The following is a 16,191-nucleotide window of genomic DNA, read 5'->3' as shown; positions in this document are numbered from 1 at the left end:
GACTGCCAACCCCGCTTCTTCCTTGTTTCTGGACCCGTCTCAACCGGAGAAGAAAAAGGTGTTGCCGCCCGTGTCGCGTCGCACCTCGGACATGTAGTCCTTTTCAGCCTCGAATTCCTGCCAAGTGCTGGCCGGGTAAATGTGCTTGTTCCGCTGGTACCATCTCCGATCGACCACCTTCGTCAGGGTCGGGTCATCGTCTGCGCCCTCAAGGGTGGTGATGTCAGGGAGGTCGTTGGGGGCCAAGGCTCCTCCTAGGGGGGTGGGCTTTTCGGGGGCTTGGTTGGAGTAGCCAAAGATTCGATGTCCGTCTGGGCCGAGGGACTTGTTGACGATGAAGTAATAAAAGTCGTAGTGCTGGGAATAGGTTGTCAGTCTTTTATTCTTCTTTTTTTTCATCTTCCTTTGATAAGTAGCATAGCGTAGCATAGACAAGATACCACCCAAGAAATTTTTTAGAATCAAGAGAAATCAAGAATGGACGAAAAGGAGAATGACGATGATGGTGAAAAAGAGGAGAAAGAAAAAAACGTACATGGGGAATAATAATGGTTCCCCTGACAAGCATCAGGTCATCGACACCGACACGAGCCCAATTCTTCCTCGCATTGGCAATCCTCTTCTCACCAACACCCAGCTGCGCACCGACCTTCCTGCTCTTGTCCAGGAACAGCCACGAGAAGTCGCCCTTCTTCAGGCGCACTATACCGCCGGGAATGTTGGTCCCGTCGTAAAAGACAAACGGGATCGCAATCTCGGTGGCCTTGACCGCTTCCTTGAGGGCGAGAAACTCCTTGCGCAGCGCCTCCCGTTCCGCCGCTTCCCTCCGCAGTGCGGCCTTGGTCATGGGCTTGGGCACCAGGTCCACCGATGCGTTTGGTTTGAATTTGCTGGTGCCGGCCGAGGCCTCTTTCTTTTCGTCAATCTTCTGGCTTTTATCGCCGTCGTTATCATCGTTGGGTGTCGGTTTGGCATCGTCGTTGTCGTCCTCGTCGTCAAAGGATAGAAGATTCTTCTTCTTCTTCTTCTCTGTCCTATTCTCGACATTTTTCTTGCTGTTGGCTGCCGTCTTGGCCTTTTTATTGGGTGGATTGGCCGACGACTCTTTGGCCTCCGTGTCACTTGTTGCTGCAGAAGCCGTGGTAGTGGCCGTCGCGCTGGCAGCTCCGCGGGATTCGCGCTCCTGCTCCTCAATCACCTGGGCGCGTCGTTTGCGGAAATCGGAAAAGGCCACCAGGCCGACTGTGTTTGTTGTGAGGCGCTCGTGAGTGGATTTGTTCTGCGGGGTGAAGCGATCTTCTGACATTGTGCTGCTGCTTCTGTGCCACGGTGCTGATGCGCCGCTGCTGTGTGCATGTGGTGGGCGATGTTGGATGTTGCTGGGAATCAAGGGAGGAGGACGATTATCCATGTTTTCTGGCTGGTTGGATGGCGCAATTGGCACTGTAGCACACTGCCATGGAGTATGTGTATATGTGGAGTCTGTACAGTGCGTATAGTGTCATTCTCTCATTATGGCTCACAATCTGGAGATAGTACTACTAGTGCATTTGCTATTGGTATAATACAAGAGATCAAGCTCCAGAAATATCATGGCAACCTCTTCCCCTCCCTCGTGGCCTGTCCGACAAGACTGTTGGTCGTATCCTCAGCATACCGCTTATACGAGATGAGGTAACGCTCATCATCACTCCACGTATCCCTCACACTGGGTCTCTGCACAATAGCATCATACCAGACCTTCCAACGAGCCCATTCCTTGCTGGCAGTACCATCTGGGATTCCGGTACCCCCGGGCTTGTAATGGTCAATCAGCCACAGGCGCTTCGCCCACGGCGCAAGCACAACATCGACAAGACTGAAGCTGTCGCCCAGGAACCACGTCCCCTCGTCCATCTGCCGCACAAACGTGAGGATGTGCTCGTGCAGCGTGGCCCGCGCCTGGTCGAGCGTGTAGTCCTTGTCTGGTGTGTGCTGCAGAAGACGATAGAAGGCAGGGATGATTCTACTGCCAACATGGTCGATCCACAGACGTGCACGGGCACGAGCATAAGCATCATCCCTGGGAAGAAGAGGTGGTCCGTATTGGGACTCATCAGAGTATTCTTCGTCTAGATACTCGCACACAATGTTGCTTTCGTAGAGTGCGCGCTGCGAGCCGTCCGGAGCAGGGACACCAAGTGTAGGTACCAGACCGCGTGGGTTGAGGGCTAGGAACGACGCCTCCTTGAGATATGGGTTGATCTCGATGTACTGGTGCGGGATACCCTTCTCCACCAGCGTGATCCATGACCGCTGGACAAACGGGCAGAACCAACCGCCGTAGAGCTTGAGGGGATGCTCGGCTGAGTGCTTGGATGCCAGTTGGCTGGCTGCGCCGCTTGGCTCGGGAGGGAGAGAAGTATCAACGTTTGCCATTTTGGCTTATTTTCACGTTTCCTCGTCTCACTTGTTTGATATTGAACGCTTGAAAAGAGATTATGATAGGAGAAGGAATAGATAATAAGGATAAGCGTATAAACAAAGTGGAATGATTCACGGTTGGTTAGCCAAGATGAGAAGAAGAGGAAGATGAGGAGATGAGGAGAAGAGGAGTAAATGCAATGACGTGATGCTACGCTGATATCACCGATTTCCAAGGGCAGGGTAATAATTGAAAGTGAAAGCAATCAAAATACAGGGGACGAGTGGATTGCCTTTTTTGGAAAGAACAGTCGACACTGGTTCCCGCACTTGCCACTTGATATTATTACTTAAAAAATATTACCAAGTATCTTGACCGCATTCTGTTTCTCCTTTCTTCAACAACATCGATAACAACAACAGAAGAAACATGCAGAGCCCCAACCTCAAAATCAGCCTCTCAGGGCACACACAAATGTGACCGCAACATAGGCCGCAGAACAAGTCTCAGCTTTGTTGATCTGCACCGCCCTGCTTTTCTGCCTGTCCGCCTACTTGTCTGCCTACCCCTCATTCAACCACGATCTCCTTTGAGAATTCACCTTGCTTTCACTTTACATGGGCAAACAACAATCTAGCAAACTTGTTGCTTTTCTAACAGTGACAAGGGATTTTATGTCTTACTATGCTTTATGATTTTTCATCCTTATTTAGCCATGGCCTATAACAATACACTACCGAGGATGAGCACCCGTTCAACATTTTTCCTACTCTTTGCGCTCGTCTTATTCATCCCTTTATTCTGATCTCTTCTTAAAATCTCTCTTAATCATCTCTTTGCTCTGATCACTGACTTGTTCAACAGTCTGGGCGTCATATTCCACTTGAGAACAATCATCATGTCTTCCCATTCACTCACCCAGTTTGCAAGTGTCTTGAAATATACTCCAAACCCGTCATCCGGGGAAACCACTTGCCCATCATCTCCAGGTGAAAACTTCAACTTCAGCTCAAAATTCATGAGCCTGGGCGCCCATCTCGACCTCCTGAAAAGGGCGAATGGCCATAGTGACACCAATTCTGCCGCCCTCAATGCCCCAATCTTTACTCAGCAAGCCCTCGAGGTCGCATCCGGGCTTTCTCGCTCGGGAGATGGCCCCATCGACGATCCCTTCAGCCAGTATGGCCTTCTGGCTGGTGACATGGAAGCTTATGAACGTCACGGGAGCGACCCCCGTATCTTTTACAACATCGCCGTTCCATCTAGTGTCTTCATCTGCGGCAGCCAGGGATCTGGGAAAAGCCACTCACTCAGCTGCATCCTCGAGAATGCTCTGCTGCCATCTGTCGCCAATGTTCTACCCGATCCTCTCACTGGCATTGTTTTTCACTACGATGCTTTCATTTCCGATACGGGTGGTTCCCCCTGCGAGGCGGCATTCATCTCATCTTCCGAAAACGTGTTTGTCAGGGTTCTCTGTGCTCCCACAAGCATTGCACAGATTCGGGTAAGCTGTTATTTCGGCCATATGTTCCGGAGATTTTGAAGAGACTGACACATCACAGCGAATTTATTCGCCTCTTCCCAACGTGGTAATCGAAGAACTTCGCATTAATGAATCTGACCTCAACACGCGCAGGATGCTTGATCTCATGGCCGTCAACCCTAACGGCGAGGGTCTCCCCCTTTACCTACACGTCATCATGCGTATCCTCCGGGACCTCCGCATTCACCAGCAGAAGACTGGAGCCACATTCAACTACGGCGAGTTCAAGAGGATGGTCGATGCCGAGGCCCTCAAGGAGGGCCAGCTCGCACCACTTCAACAGCGCCTTGCGACCCTCGAGTCCTTTATGAATCAGAGACATGCTTCATCTTATAAACTATCCGATATAAAGGTCAACAAAGCCATACCAAGCAAGAAGTCGAAGGCTGCTGGCAACATTTGGAAGCCCAAGGCAAGTTATATTTCATACAAATAATAGGGTCAAAAGGCCCAAAAAGATTTCTTGTTTCCTGTCTCGCTCTGTTTCTCTTCATTACCAAGTACGCTATTAGTAAAGTACTAATACCACTACTAGGCCGGCCAACTTACCATTGTTGACCTATCTTGCCCATGCGTTACGGCTGAAATGGCCTGCTCTCTCTTCGGTATCTGCCTAAGCCTGTTCCTCGAGCAGAAATCCGACATTGGCCGCATTATCGCCCTCGACGAGGCACACAAATATATGACTGACAGTGCCGAGTGCAAATCGTTGACCGAGTCCCTGCTCGCGACCATCCGCCTCCAGCGCCACCTGGGTGCCAGGGTTGTCATTTCGACACAGGAGCCCACCATCTCCCCTCGCCTGCTGGACTTGTGCTCTACTACGCTCGTCCACAGATTCACCTCGCCCGACTGGCTCGAGGCTCTGAAGAAACACTTGGCTGGCGCGTCGTCATGGTCTGGTCAAGTCCGTAAAATGGGAGCGGCTAACAATACTACTGCCGGCATTGATGACTTGGATGCTGATGAGCGCGACACGTCTCGTATAGCAGGGGTACAACCTCTGCAGCTTGATGAGACGAGGATTGGAAGCGAGTTGTTTCACCAGATTGTTCATCTCCATCCCGGCGAGGCCCTTCTATTTTCCCCCAGTGCAGTCATTGGTGCAAGCAGAAGGGGGTCCTCTGGGAGCGGGGGAGTCGCTAGGAGTGAGTCAGGTTCCTTGTCCGGCGTGAGTGAGTACGCGATGGAACAGCTAGGTCGGGGTGTGCTCAAAGTCCGCATCCGACAACGTGTCACCAAGGATGGCGGGCTCAGCGTCATGGCCAGTGCGAAGCAGTAGGGCTGATCGTAGGTGTTATCACAATGGATGATGGACATCAGGGTCGTTCCTATAGAATCTCAATATGAGCTACCTCAGCCCCATACCTAGTCGTTCATTTGTCGTAGTTCCTTGGGGTTGGATGCGAGCAAGAAACAGTGCCGTAATGGTAACAGTATCACCACAAGGAGCTAAGGGGTGCGTTTACAATCGTGTGCACTACCATGATGCACTGATCTTCCTCTGAGATGCCATCTCCATGAGGCTTGCAGTGAGCTAAAGGTCTAGGCCAGGGAACGCATAAAAGATGGGTTGTAATAAGAGAGGAAGGAGGCTATGGATTCCCCAGGGCTCCTTCCATATCAATGCAACGTGGTATTATGCCCCTGATATCGTAATCGCCACGCATCTCTCCGAATCACTCAACCTCTCATTGCATTCTGCCACACATAAGTCCCTGTACCGAGGTATACTCTCGCTTGAGTGAATCAACAAGAGCAGACATAGAAGAGTAATCGAGGTTTAAGAGGGGCAGTCGGAATCATAACCCTGACCGTCGCATTATCAACCAAATGCCCTAGATGTTCTTGTATGTAGGACTAAGACTTGGACAACACTCTTCCCTTTGAGACACCTCTACATACCTCCACCTTTTCAGACTTGACAGCTGATTGAGTTCAGAACAGTCGAAAAATCTCCAGAGTGAACAGCCATGGGTGCAAGAAGACCCCCGAAAACGACTACGGCAGCGATGGATACCGCAAGCTCTGCCGAGAATTCCAGAGAGGGCCTCAACCCCTCGGTCTCGTCATGCTATCCGGCCTCACACACCAAGGACGACCTCCGCGAGGGCGCCATCCGGGCGACGCACGACCAGCACTCGACGACGTTTGTCGAGGCCATACGGCGGTACCCCAAGGCAGCAGCGTGGTCAGCGGTGGTGACGCTATCCATCATCATGGACGGGTACGACACGGCGCTCATGGGCAACATGTTTGGCTTTCCCGCCTTTCAGAGGGTGTACGGGTACATGATCGGGAGCACGGGTTCCTACACGCTCAGCCTGCAATGGCAGATTGTGCTCGGCATGGCGACGCCCATGGGCAACATGGTGGGAATATACCTCAACGCGCTGCTGGGGGAGCATCTGGGGCATAAGCCTGTGTTTCTGGGGTCACTGGTGCTGCTGTCCGGCCTGATCTCCATCTTGTTCTTTGCGACGTCGCTTCCCGTGCTGTTTGCCGGCCAGATCCTGTGTGGTGTGCCATGGGGCGTCTTCACGACGCTGGCACCCGGGTACGCCTCCGAGGTGGTGCCCCTCGCCCTCCGCAGCTACCTGGAGACGTGGGTCATGTGCTGCTGGGGCATCGGCCAGCTCATATCATACGCCGTCCTGCTGGTCCTCAACGGGTGGGACAGCCAGTGGGCGTACCGCGTCCCCTTTGCCATACAGTGGGTATGGCCCGTCATCATCATCCCTGCCGCCGTCTTCTGCCCCGAGTCTCCATGGTGGTACGTCCGCAAGGGCATGCACGACGACGCGGAGCGCTCCGTTCGACGACTTACGTCCGGCCCCACATCCGAACGGGTGGCCGAGGAGGCCAAGAATGCCGTGGCGCTCATGGTCGAGACGGACCGCCTAGAGCAGGAAATGTCAAAGGACACATCGTACCTTGCGTGCTTCCGTGGATCGGACCTACGCCGCACAGAGGTCGCTTGCGTCTCCTGGGGCGCCCAGGTCCTGACCAACTTCATCATCCTGCGCTACTCGAGCTACTTCTTCCAGCTCGCGGGCCTCACAGCAGACGCCTCCTTCAAGGTGACGGTTGGCATGGGCGGCATCCACATCGTCTTCAACCTGCTGTCCGCCCCGCTGACGGGAAACTACGGCCGCCGCACGCTTTTCCTGTGGGGCTGCGCGGCCCTCACCCTCCCGACAACGACGCTCGGCCTCCTCGCCCTGGCCCCGCAGAGTGCCAAGCTTGGTTCCGCCACGTCGGCAGTCTACCTCGCCTGGTTCGCGGTGTGGTGTCTCACCCTCGGCCCGCTCCCCTACGTCATCAACGGCGAGGTGTCGTCCACCCGGCTCCGCTCAAAGACCCTGGCCCTCGCCAGGGCGACGAACCTCGTCATGCAGATCATCAACAGCGTCGTAGCACCCTACATACTCAACCCGCAGTCGGGTGACTGGCGTGGGAAAGCCGGCTTCCTCACTGCCGCACTGACCGTCCTCTCCTTTACCTGGGGCTACTTCCGTCTGCCCGAGACTGGGAGACGCACCTTTGAGGAGCTCGACATCCTCTTCTCGGAGAGGGACCTGCCCGCTAGAAAATTTGCCAAGGCCGTCATCCACAGGCACAGCCAGACCAATACTGTCATGGCACCCGGGTATTCATCTTCTACCGCCTGATAGTCTTGTGTCGAACAAGTCGTCATCTCTACTGATGGCCCCCGGGGTCAGCAAAGAAAGCATCATGTAATACCTCCCCGTCTCATCAAAAAGTGCCATTCATAAGGTATTCAAAAACCACAAAGCAAGTATAGAGGGGAAGGAGACGAAAAAAGAATACATGGATTCAACAGACATCTAATTCTTGATTCTATGAGTATACTGGGGAACCTCAAGTATTATTGACATTACATGTTGCCCCCCCTTATATATATATATATATATATATATATATATATATATTCTTTTACATCTTGGAATCGAGTAGAGTTCTTGTTCTCCCCTATATATATGATACTTTCCCCCATGTCCTTTCTGATCCGATACCAACTTGATATATCTAACCAAGACACCAAAACACCAGATTGAAAAAAAAATCAACCAAAAAACTCCAGATACAAAACTCATTATTATAAAGTACATGTCGAAGAGGAAAAGAAGAGGGGGGGGGGAGGAGGCATCTGAAAAACTTGACAAAATTGGAAAATGACAAATTAAACCTTGTCATCAAGCGTCTCCTCCTTCTTATGGCTAGCAGCCTTATCCTGGGGGGTATTAGGCACCCTTAGATCAACCCAGCCCATACCAAAACAGGCAACGAGTGAAACGGCACACATGGCCGTGAGCAGGTAGAAAATGTTGGAAACGCCTGTAGCGTAGGCACTGAGAAGGGCCTGCCTGGCCGTAGGGTCCGAGGTCAGGGCGCGGACGTTGGCGGCGCTGCCACCGGCGGCAATGGCGGCGGCGGGGTCGACGCCTCGGACGTTGTGGCGGATCTCTGATTTGAGGGTTTCTTGGAATATGACGTTTGCCACAGTGACGAGGATAGCACCGAAGAAGTTTTGGGCCAGGACGATGATGCTGTTGCCTATGGCGACGTCTTTGCGGGGGAGGCAGTGTTGGACAGCAATGATGGCCTAGAAGAGGGTCAGTCAGCATAGGGGACGGGAAGATGAGAGGGAGCCTGGGCTCACCATCTGCATGCCTGCTCCGCGTACTCCGAGCAAAACCTGATAGCCAATGATAGGGCCCAGGGAAGTCGACGGCGTCCAAGTCGAGATGAGACCGGCGCTAACAGTGCTGACGGCAGCGGCAGCAACGCACCACGGGATGTAGTAGCCAAATTTGGTGACTGTCGTGGCTTGTTAGCATTCCCTCCTTCATTCTCCTTTCCTTTTTATTTTTTATTTCTTTTTCAATTGCTCCCCACGAGACTCATGTTTTTGTGGGGGCTGCTGTCTACTTCGCAGAGACATGGAGACGTACCGAGACCACCGGAGAGGAGAACAAAGATGGTTTGGGAGAGAATCGTGGCAAGCAGGTAGACACCGCTCATGGTGGGCGACAGGCCCTTGGACGACTGCAGGTACATGGGCATAAAGTTGCTGGCGACGCTGTTGGTGGTCATGAGGAAGCCAAAGAAGAAGGCGCTGCAGACGACGATTCTGTTGTTGAGAAGATGACCGGGGATCATGGCGTCGGGGCCCATGTGTCGCTCCCAAAAGACGAAGACGATGGCGGTGGCGCCGGCGCCGCAGAAGAGACCGATGACCTGCGAGTCAGACCAAGTGTAATCGGAGCCGGAGCCAAACTGGAGGGCAAGAAGGGTCATGATGGAGGCCGGTGCGAAGAGGGCGAAGCCAATAAGGTCAAAGCGGGGGATGAGAGCGCGGAGGGCAGCGCGGTCGAGCTTGGGCTTGTAGACCTGGTCAGGAATGGTGAGGAGGGAGAGGAAGGCGATGGCGACGCCGCCGATGGGGAGGTTTATGTAGAAGCCTGGGGAGGGGGGATCGATAGTGTCAGTGAGCTCAAGTGAAAAGGGAGGTGATGCGAGAGAGATGAAGAAACTTACACCAACGCCACGTAGCGTGGTCGGTGAGGACACCTCCGAGGAGAGGACCTATTACAATTCCCATTTGGCCGACTATAGAGCTGTCAGCGCCTGTATCTATCCAAGAGCTTGCAAATATATGATTGAAGATTAGTCGGAGGGAGAAGGGGGGGGACTAACCTCCCATGGCAGCACCCGTGTATACTGAGCAGAGATCTTTGTTAGCAGTTGAACCAACCATGACCAGAGGAGGGGAAAAAGGATAGATTAGAGCCTTACGAGGACGCTTCTCGGGCTTGGCAGCGCCCATGATGACAGTCATGGCGCCATTGATGAGGCCAGAAGCACCAACACCGGCCAAAGCACGTCCACCGATGAGATTTCGGGAGGAAGAAGCCGAGCCACAGACGGCAGAGCCAGTTTCAAAGATGATGACGAAGATGAGGTATGTCCACTAGGGGTTGTCAGTATTATTTTTTCTTTTCTTGTTTCTTTCTGTCTCTCTTCGTCGGTTCTTGAGTGACGCAAGTCCATACAAGGAAAACAGCAGGGCGCGGTAGTAGGGTACCTTTGTGCTAAAGTGAGTGTAGAGTTTGCCGGTAAGAGGCTGCATGGTGGCACTGCTGAGCAGGAAAGCACCGACATACCAGCCTACATCTTCGAGACGATGGAAGTCACTGGTGATTTGGGGAATGGCCTGCACAGTTCCTGGGTCAGCGGACTGTCGCCCTCTTAGTGCGGACGTTTCTCCCCATGCATGAAAGGGGGCAGGAGAGAAGAGGTGGACTGACGGTACTGATGATGGAGATGTCTAGGGTGACGAGAAGCATGATCATGGAAACGGCCGACATGGCGAGGAATAGCTTGATCCCCACTAGATGTGAGGGAGTGTTGCTCCTTGTGGCGGCCAGGGCGAGGTCATCCTGGAGCTTCTCCTCATCTTCGTAATTCTTCTCCTCTCCGTCTCCATTCTGGTTGATGGAAGGAGCTGTGCCGGGTGACTTGACGGGGTTGGGGGTTCCCTTGGCTGAGTCGGGACGAGAGTCCACGGCCATGGTGACGTGTTGGGTAGTGGATGCAGTGTTCCGTATGCTTTTGTATCTGTGTCTTTGTCTGTGTCTGTGTTTGTTGGTGGTGGTGGTGGTGGTGGTGGTGGTGGTGGCGATGGAGTAGCGGAATGAGGTTGGTGAAGCTGGTAACGATGGTGAGTTTGGAGACGAGATGGATGAGTGGTTACTGTTTTGATAAAAAAAGGAAGGAGCTGAGTGAACAGTTGCCAAATCTCGGCCCAAGATGCTAGAGAGCAACAGACAGAAGTTGCGATGGAAAGCTGCTGCCTATACTTTTGTGTTTGCCTTGTAAGGCGAATGCTTTTTATGTGTGACGGTAAGGATGAGGGAAGAGATAGATGAAATGAGAGAAAGATCCGAAACAGACTGGATTAGTCCTCGTACGAGAGATGCGAATACTACAGGTATATAAGCAATGTTACTCGATGTGGCTCTTATAGTAACGGGTGTCCCTTGCAACCATCCGAGAATGATAAAAAAAAAAAGCAATTTTAAAATTTCTAGCATGCACCAAAAGTCCGCAATCCGAATGCCGTAGAGGAGGGAGAGCAAAAAAAAAGTATGCTAAAGATATTCATATCGCCAGATGGTGGAGACCAGGGTGAGAAAATATTATTAAGCCTACAAAGTCTAAAAAGTAAGACGGGAAGAGAGAAGAGGAAGAAGAGAACAGCATCAAACGATGAGGTACGGACATAGTAAACGGTAAATACGGAGCCCCGTAGCCGGTAAATACGGAGCCCCGTAGCGGTCTGCTAGGAAGTTGGAAGCTGGACTGACATTGGGGATCAGACTTGTACTGTTATTATTACGTGTCACCGGGTACGCACTCCGTGTGGTCTACGCGTACTGCTATTTATCACTATTACAAGTCAAAGTAATCTGTACAGACTACAGATCTGTGGTAAGCCTGCCCTATTCTGTACACTTGATAAACTCCCTCGACAATTTTCATTGGCCCCTGAACGCCATGGGTCATCAAGGGGAAGAAGCAATACCACTTTGGTCATACCCGTGGTCATACCCGTGGTAGTTCCCGTGGTAGTCGTGGCGTCGGTATTTACAAACAAAGTCCGGGCCGGCATCTGATCTGACCCTCCTCTCTCTTCCTTCTCTCCTCTACCGTCAACGACTTGCGACAAAGAATCCTTGGTTCCGTACACCGTATACCGCCCAGTCATGCTTCTCAGTGACATGCACGATCAGTCCACAGGGAAATATCACCAGGAGCTTTTCACTTGTACTCTCTGTCCTTTCTCTCACTCCTTTTCTCACTCCTTCTCTCACTCCCACTCTCCCCTCCCTCTGGCTGGGTCTGGCTGGCAGTAACTACTCCTCTATACTCGTATTACTCCATACAACTATCTCCTCCGTAATGCTTCACAGCATTAATAATAATATCTCGTCCTTTTCCGTTGCCCTTGTTGAGTATCATTGACCCACTCATACTCCACTCCCTCCCCCCCCCCCCTTCTTCGTCCACATCTGAGCGGGGTTGGTCTTATATCTGCCGAATCCCGTCTCCGCCAGTCTTACGTGCATCATGGTCTTTTTGTGTCTGCAGGACGAGACTTTCGGAACTTGTTGAACTCATGCATGTCAGATTCGAAATTTCGCAGGCCATAATCTGTAGATAGCCACAAGAATTCTACCCATATATATACGTATAGGCAATCATAGCCCATAGTGGTTCCATTGATTACGCCTACGACCATGTACAGAACTCTCCTAATCAACATTATCTCATGTAATAATAATACAGAATACAGATAGACGCCGTGCACGTACGATATAATATGTACACGTAGTACGGAGTAGTATTAGCAGAATGTGGCATCCAAGATTGTATTATGACTCAGCAGCCAGAGCCTGCTGCCACACTCACATCTGTAGATTCTGTAGATAACCTCATAGCTTTCCTTTCCTTTGAAGAAAGCACGGAGACACACCCTCGTCGATCCAAAACGTACCAGCGGGTGGAGACCATTGTACTCACGTCTACCGGTCACCGTGTGTTGTCGCCAGAATGAAGCACAAGAATAGAAGTCCGGGGTTGACCGCGTTCCTTTCCGGCCCAAAGACTCGAGAAGGACACTTATCCAATTCTTGTCCAGACCTCCATGGGAAGCTGTTGGTGATCGACACAAGGTAGTAGCATCAAGCATGTCAGTGTTTTTTTTCTTTTCATATCAATCGTCTTATTGTATCAGTTCATGATATCAAAATGCAACGTTGGGTTCGTGTCTAGTTACAGTCATGGCTGAACTTCAATGGCTGGCGTTTTGATGCCTCACGTGCTACATCCCCTCTAATCATGAACACATGCCGTATACTCGCAACGCTTCCTCCAGACATGGCCGTATCGCAGGATAGCCATCGGTATAGGCGCCAGACATAGGTTGAAGACGGCCAGCACCGTAAACCCCCATCCATACCCGAATCCGTCAACCAACGGCGTCGTCAGTAGCGGGAGAAACGTCCCCGCCAGACACCGCGATACGATGAGGCCTGTCATGGCGCTGGCAGAGTACAGCCCGAATGCATCGACCACGTACGACGCCAGCGGCAGGAATCCCAGCATGAGCGTCGCGCCCAGGAGACCAGTGGCAAAGAGCATGACGGGAAGCGGCAGGAGAAGCTCGGCAGCCCAGCCGTACAGGGCAATGGCCACCGGTTGTGTCAGGGCGCCGACGACGACAATGGGCAGACGGAACTCAGGCTGGCCGATGCCGGCGTTTGATGCCTTCATGTGCGCGTAGATGCGGTCCAGCCCGAGGTTGCACGCGCCGACGCTGAAGACGGATCCGATGCTGACCGAGATGAGCGCCGTGCCCGTCATCACGGGCGATAGACCGTACCGCACCTGCAGAATGTCAGGCAGCGTTGTGTTAATGTTGTACATCTGGGCAAAAATGACGGACCCGAAGAAGGACAGGGCCATGAGCACGCCCGACGACCCAAACACGACGAACGGTCGGACAATGGACCTGAGGAGCTTGGCCCTTTGGCTGCGGCTGTCGAGGCCGAACTTGTCGACGACAGTCTCACCGGCATCAATCGCCCTTTTCCTGTCGGCCAGTTGCCGAACACGCAGAATCACCACCTTGTATGTTTCGCGCGAGCACGTGAGCAGGAGTACCTGCGTGATTGTCGAGATGGCGGCAGCGATCCACAGTACGGCACGCCAGCCGTACGACTCCGAGAGGGCACCACCGAGTGCAGGGCCGAGTGCCGATCCGACAATGGGCGCTACCATGACGAGGCTCATGGGCGAGCCGCGGCGCTCTGGGTCGAAGACGTCGCCAATGACGGCCGGGCTGAGCACATTGGACGAGACGACAAGGCCCATCAGGGCGCGGGAGAGGATAAATAGCGGTACCGAGGGGGCTGAGGCAGAAAACACTGTGAACAGGACAAACAGTCCGTTCGCCACCACCATGACGGGCCACCGGCCTATCGTCTCGGACAGAGGTGCGATCAGAAGCGGGCCGGCAGCCTCGCCGAGTTCCCAGATGGTGACGAGCAGGACGGCGGCATTCTTGTTTTCTTTACCTCCTGCAAGGTCCGTGACGATGCGGCCAGCCACGGGGATCAGGGACATGCAATTGAAGGTGCTGTCATGATCCAGTCAGTAAGTCTTGAATACGAGTATCATACACTGCTGGGCCTCCGTGAACAAGGAAGAATAAGAGGGAAAACATACACCGAAAAGGCCAGAATGGTGAGGACCACTGTCAGGGTCCATTTAAAGGCGGCAGGCCATTCTCTCGGGTTATCGACATCGCCGTCGGGGCTGAAATCCAGAGGTTCCTCCTCCTCGATAGGTGCAAGAAGAGGTTGAGACTCATTGTCAGTATTTGTCAGAGTCATGTCTGTCCTTCTTTTCCCTGGATCTTCTCCTCTGTTCTCCTTCTTTCTTTTTTCTTCTCTTCTTTTCTCTTCTCTTCTTCTTTGCCCCCTCTTTTCTTTTCTTCTTTCTTATGCCCTCTATGCCGTCTCTTTCTGTGACCCCTTTGCCACTCGAATTTCACCAAGAAGCTGTGCAATAGAAATAAAGAAGTCGAACAAAGAGAAGACAAAGATGCCAGAGTCGAAAGAGAAGGAGGAGAAAAGTATATACTGTCTACAGCTTGCTCGCACGCGTTTTCAAGATGAATGGTCTAATATGCACATGCAGGACGCAATCGACCAGTCAGTTGCAGCCCCACCAACCAAAAAGCGGCCGGTCGATGGGAGGGGTGAGGGAGGGGCACAAAAGATGGACCTCCGCAACGTCAACGGCCGACTGCTGCAGGGCGCAGGCGACTGTCAGTCGGTGAAAATAGTGATTAACGAAAAGGTTCCTGTGTTGGTGTGTCGGAGCCATCGGGGGAGACAATATCGGAAGAGAAGAGAGGATGGAAGATGGAAAAATTCCCAAGTTGAATAGTGCCGTTACGTCACGTTTATGTTGGTTTATTGATGAGGCTCACAAGGCAAGTGCAACAAATGGCTCCTGTCTCGCGAATTCCTGATCGTACGGACGGAGCACATAATATTTAAGAAATGGCAACAAAATAGCACAATGTTCATCTATCATTTCGTTTTTGGTATGGTGCTTTTAACGATGAGCGCAAAGATGAAACTAAATGGTAAGGAACGAATTTTTGTTTTTCTATATTTAATTGAGGAGAAAAGATAATCAAGATGGTAAAAGAGGCAAAAAGACAACAAAAAGATTGGTTTCGCCCGGGATTGAACCGGGGACCTTCTCGGAAAAACAAGCCTTATGAGGACTCATGTTAACGAGATGCCATGACCAACTAGACCACGAAACCAAGCTTACGAAATGCCCTTGTGAAATCAGAGTAGATGTGTCTCAGATTATTGTTTTCTTGGCAGGCAACGGACATTGGAAACATGCAATAACTCTTGACTACCAAAATGGTCCCGCTCCATCTAACCCGCTCCATCGAAGCCCGCATCTACACAGACCTCTTGCCGGCCCGAGGTGAAGAATGGAGGCGTAAATAGACAATACAGAGCGCCTGACCCGTGGTATAACATTCCCTTTCCTCTATAACATTGCTGCATCATTGCCACTACCGCAATAGCTCCTTCGCAACTCCCTCCTCGCCCAGCTGAGAGCCCTGGTGATCTCCCTCGGCTCACTACTCGGCAGTGTATAATAGTCTATAGGCACCCTCTCGGCCACAGACCTCAGCGAGGGTCTGTCCAAACGACGAAGGAACTGGAGTGGGATGTCGGCCGTGTAGAGGTAGTGTGTCCTGGGAGCCGATGCCCAGACAAAAGCCTGTTTTGTTTCCACCGTGTCAGTATTATTTCTCTTCTCCTCTTTCTCCTCATCTTTTCTTCTTCATTCAACATCTAGTACTCTCGTGAACAGTAAAAACGTGCCTTGTAACTCTCCCTATCAGAAGTCTGGCGTTGGATCCCCTGCGCCAAAGCTATCAGAACAGCAGCAATGTACGCGTCATGGACGGCGTCAACCGGCCTTACAAGAGGTGTGTAACCCCTTCTGGTGCATGTGGTGAGATTCGCCCAACCCCCCTTCCAGCCATCCTGCTCGAGGGACCACGCCCGTTGACTAATCATGTCGTCGAGATAGATGTATGCAAGGCAGTTAGGTG

The 16,191-nt window shown here is 52.2% G+C and overlaps 6 protein-coding genes across 6 annotated transcripts; 3 read left to right on the top strand and 3 right to left on the bottom strand.

The window, feature by feature from the left end:
- Window positions 1-39: 39 nt before the first annotated feature.
- On the bottom strand, window positions 40-2,418 carry GMORB2_4331 (protein FAM50; the record flags this gene model as incomplete). Its single annotated transcript, XM_035466306.1, has 3 exons — window positions 40-357; window positions 536-1,346; window positions 1,658-2,418. The coding sequence occupies 3 exons, from the start codon at window positions 2,416-2,418 to the stop codon at window positions 40-42; spliced, it is 1,890 nt and encodes a 629-aa protein (XP_035324143.1).
- An 884-nt stretch (window positions 2,419-3,302) lies between these two features.
- Window positions 3,303-4,386, top strand: GMORB2_4330 (Conserved hypothetical, protein; the record flags this gene model as incomplete). The annotated part of the gene is made up of 2 exons (XM_035466305.1): window positions 3,303-3,911; window positions 3,970-4,386. The coding sequence occupies 2 exons, from the start codon at window positions 3,303-3,305 to the stop codon at window positions 4,384-4,386; spliced, it is 1,026 nt and encodes a 341-aa protein (XP_035324142.1).
- A 150-nt stretch (window positions 4,387-4,536) lies between these two features.
- GMORB2_4329 (Archaeal DNA helicase HerA) lies at window positions 4,537-5,232 on the top strand (the record flags this gene model as incomplete). The annotated part of the gene is made up of 1 exon (XM_035466304.1): window positions 4,537-5,232. One exon carries the CDS (start codon window positions 4,537-4,539, stop codon window positions 5,230-5,232), a length of 696 nt encoding a protein of 231 aa, XP_035324141.1.
- A 730-nt stretch (window positions 5,233-5,962) lies between these two features.
- On the top strand, window positions 5,963-7,621 carry GMORB2_4328 (MFS transporter, SP family,ral alpha glucoside:H+ symporter; the record flags this gene model as incomplete). The annotated part of the gene is made up of 1 exon (XM_035466303.1): window positions 5,963-7,621. The coding sequence occupies one exon, from the start codon at window positions 5,963-5,965 to the stop codon at window positions 7,619-7,621; it is 1,659 nt and encodes a 552-aa protein (XP_035324140.1).
- Window positions 7,622-8,154: 533 nt separating this feature from the next.
- On the bottom strand, window positions 8,155-10,546 carry GMORB2_4327 (putative arabinose efflux permease, MFS family; the record flags this gene model as incomplete). The annotated part of the gene is made up of 8 exons (XM_035466302.1): window positions 8,155-8,577; window positions 8,635-8,792; window positions 8,927-9,436; window positions 9,513-9,584; window positions 9,672-9,695; window positions 9,771-9,945; window positions 10,060-10,212; window positions 10,283-10,546. 8 exons carry the CDS (start codon window positions 10,544-10,546, stop codon window positions 8,155-8,157), a joined length of 1,779 nt encoding a protein of 592 aa, XP_035324139.1.
- A 2,323-nt stretch (window positions 10,547-12,869) lies between these two features.
- Window positions 12,870-14,927, bottom strand: GMORB2_4326 (putative arabinose efflux permease, MFS family; the record flags this gene model as incomplete). Its single annotated transcript, XM_035466301.1, has 3 exons — window positions 12,870-14,175; window positions 14,265-14,377; window positions 14,826-14,927. 3 exons carry the CDS (start codon window positions 14,925-14,927, stop codon window positions 12,870-12,872), a joined length of 1,521 nt encoding a protein of 506 aa, XP_035324138.1.
- Window positions 14,928-16,191: the final 1,264 nt, after the last annotated feature.

This window comes from Geosmithia morbida (genome assembly GCF_012550715.1).
Source record: "Geosmithia morbida isolate 1262 chromosome Unknown scaffold_2, whole genome shotgun sequence".
Taxonomy (NCBI): domain Eukaryota; kingdom Fungi; phylum Ascomycota; class Sordariomycetes; order Hypocreales; family Bionectriaceae; genus Geosmithia; species Geosmithia morbida.
The sequence above is the reverse complement of the archived record's forward strand: the minus strand, read 5'-3'. Positions and strand labels throughout refer to the sequence as shown.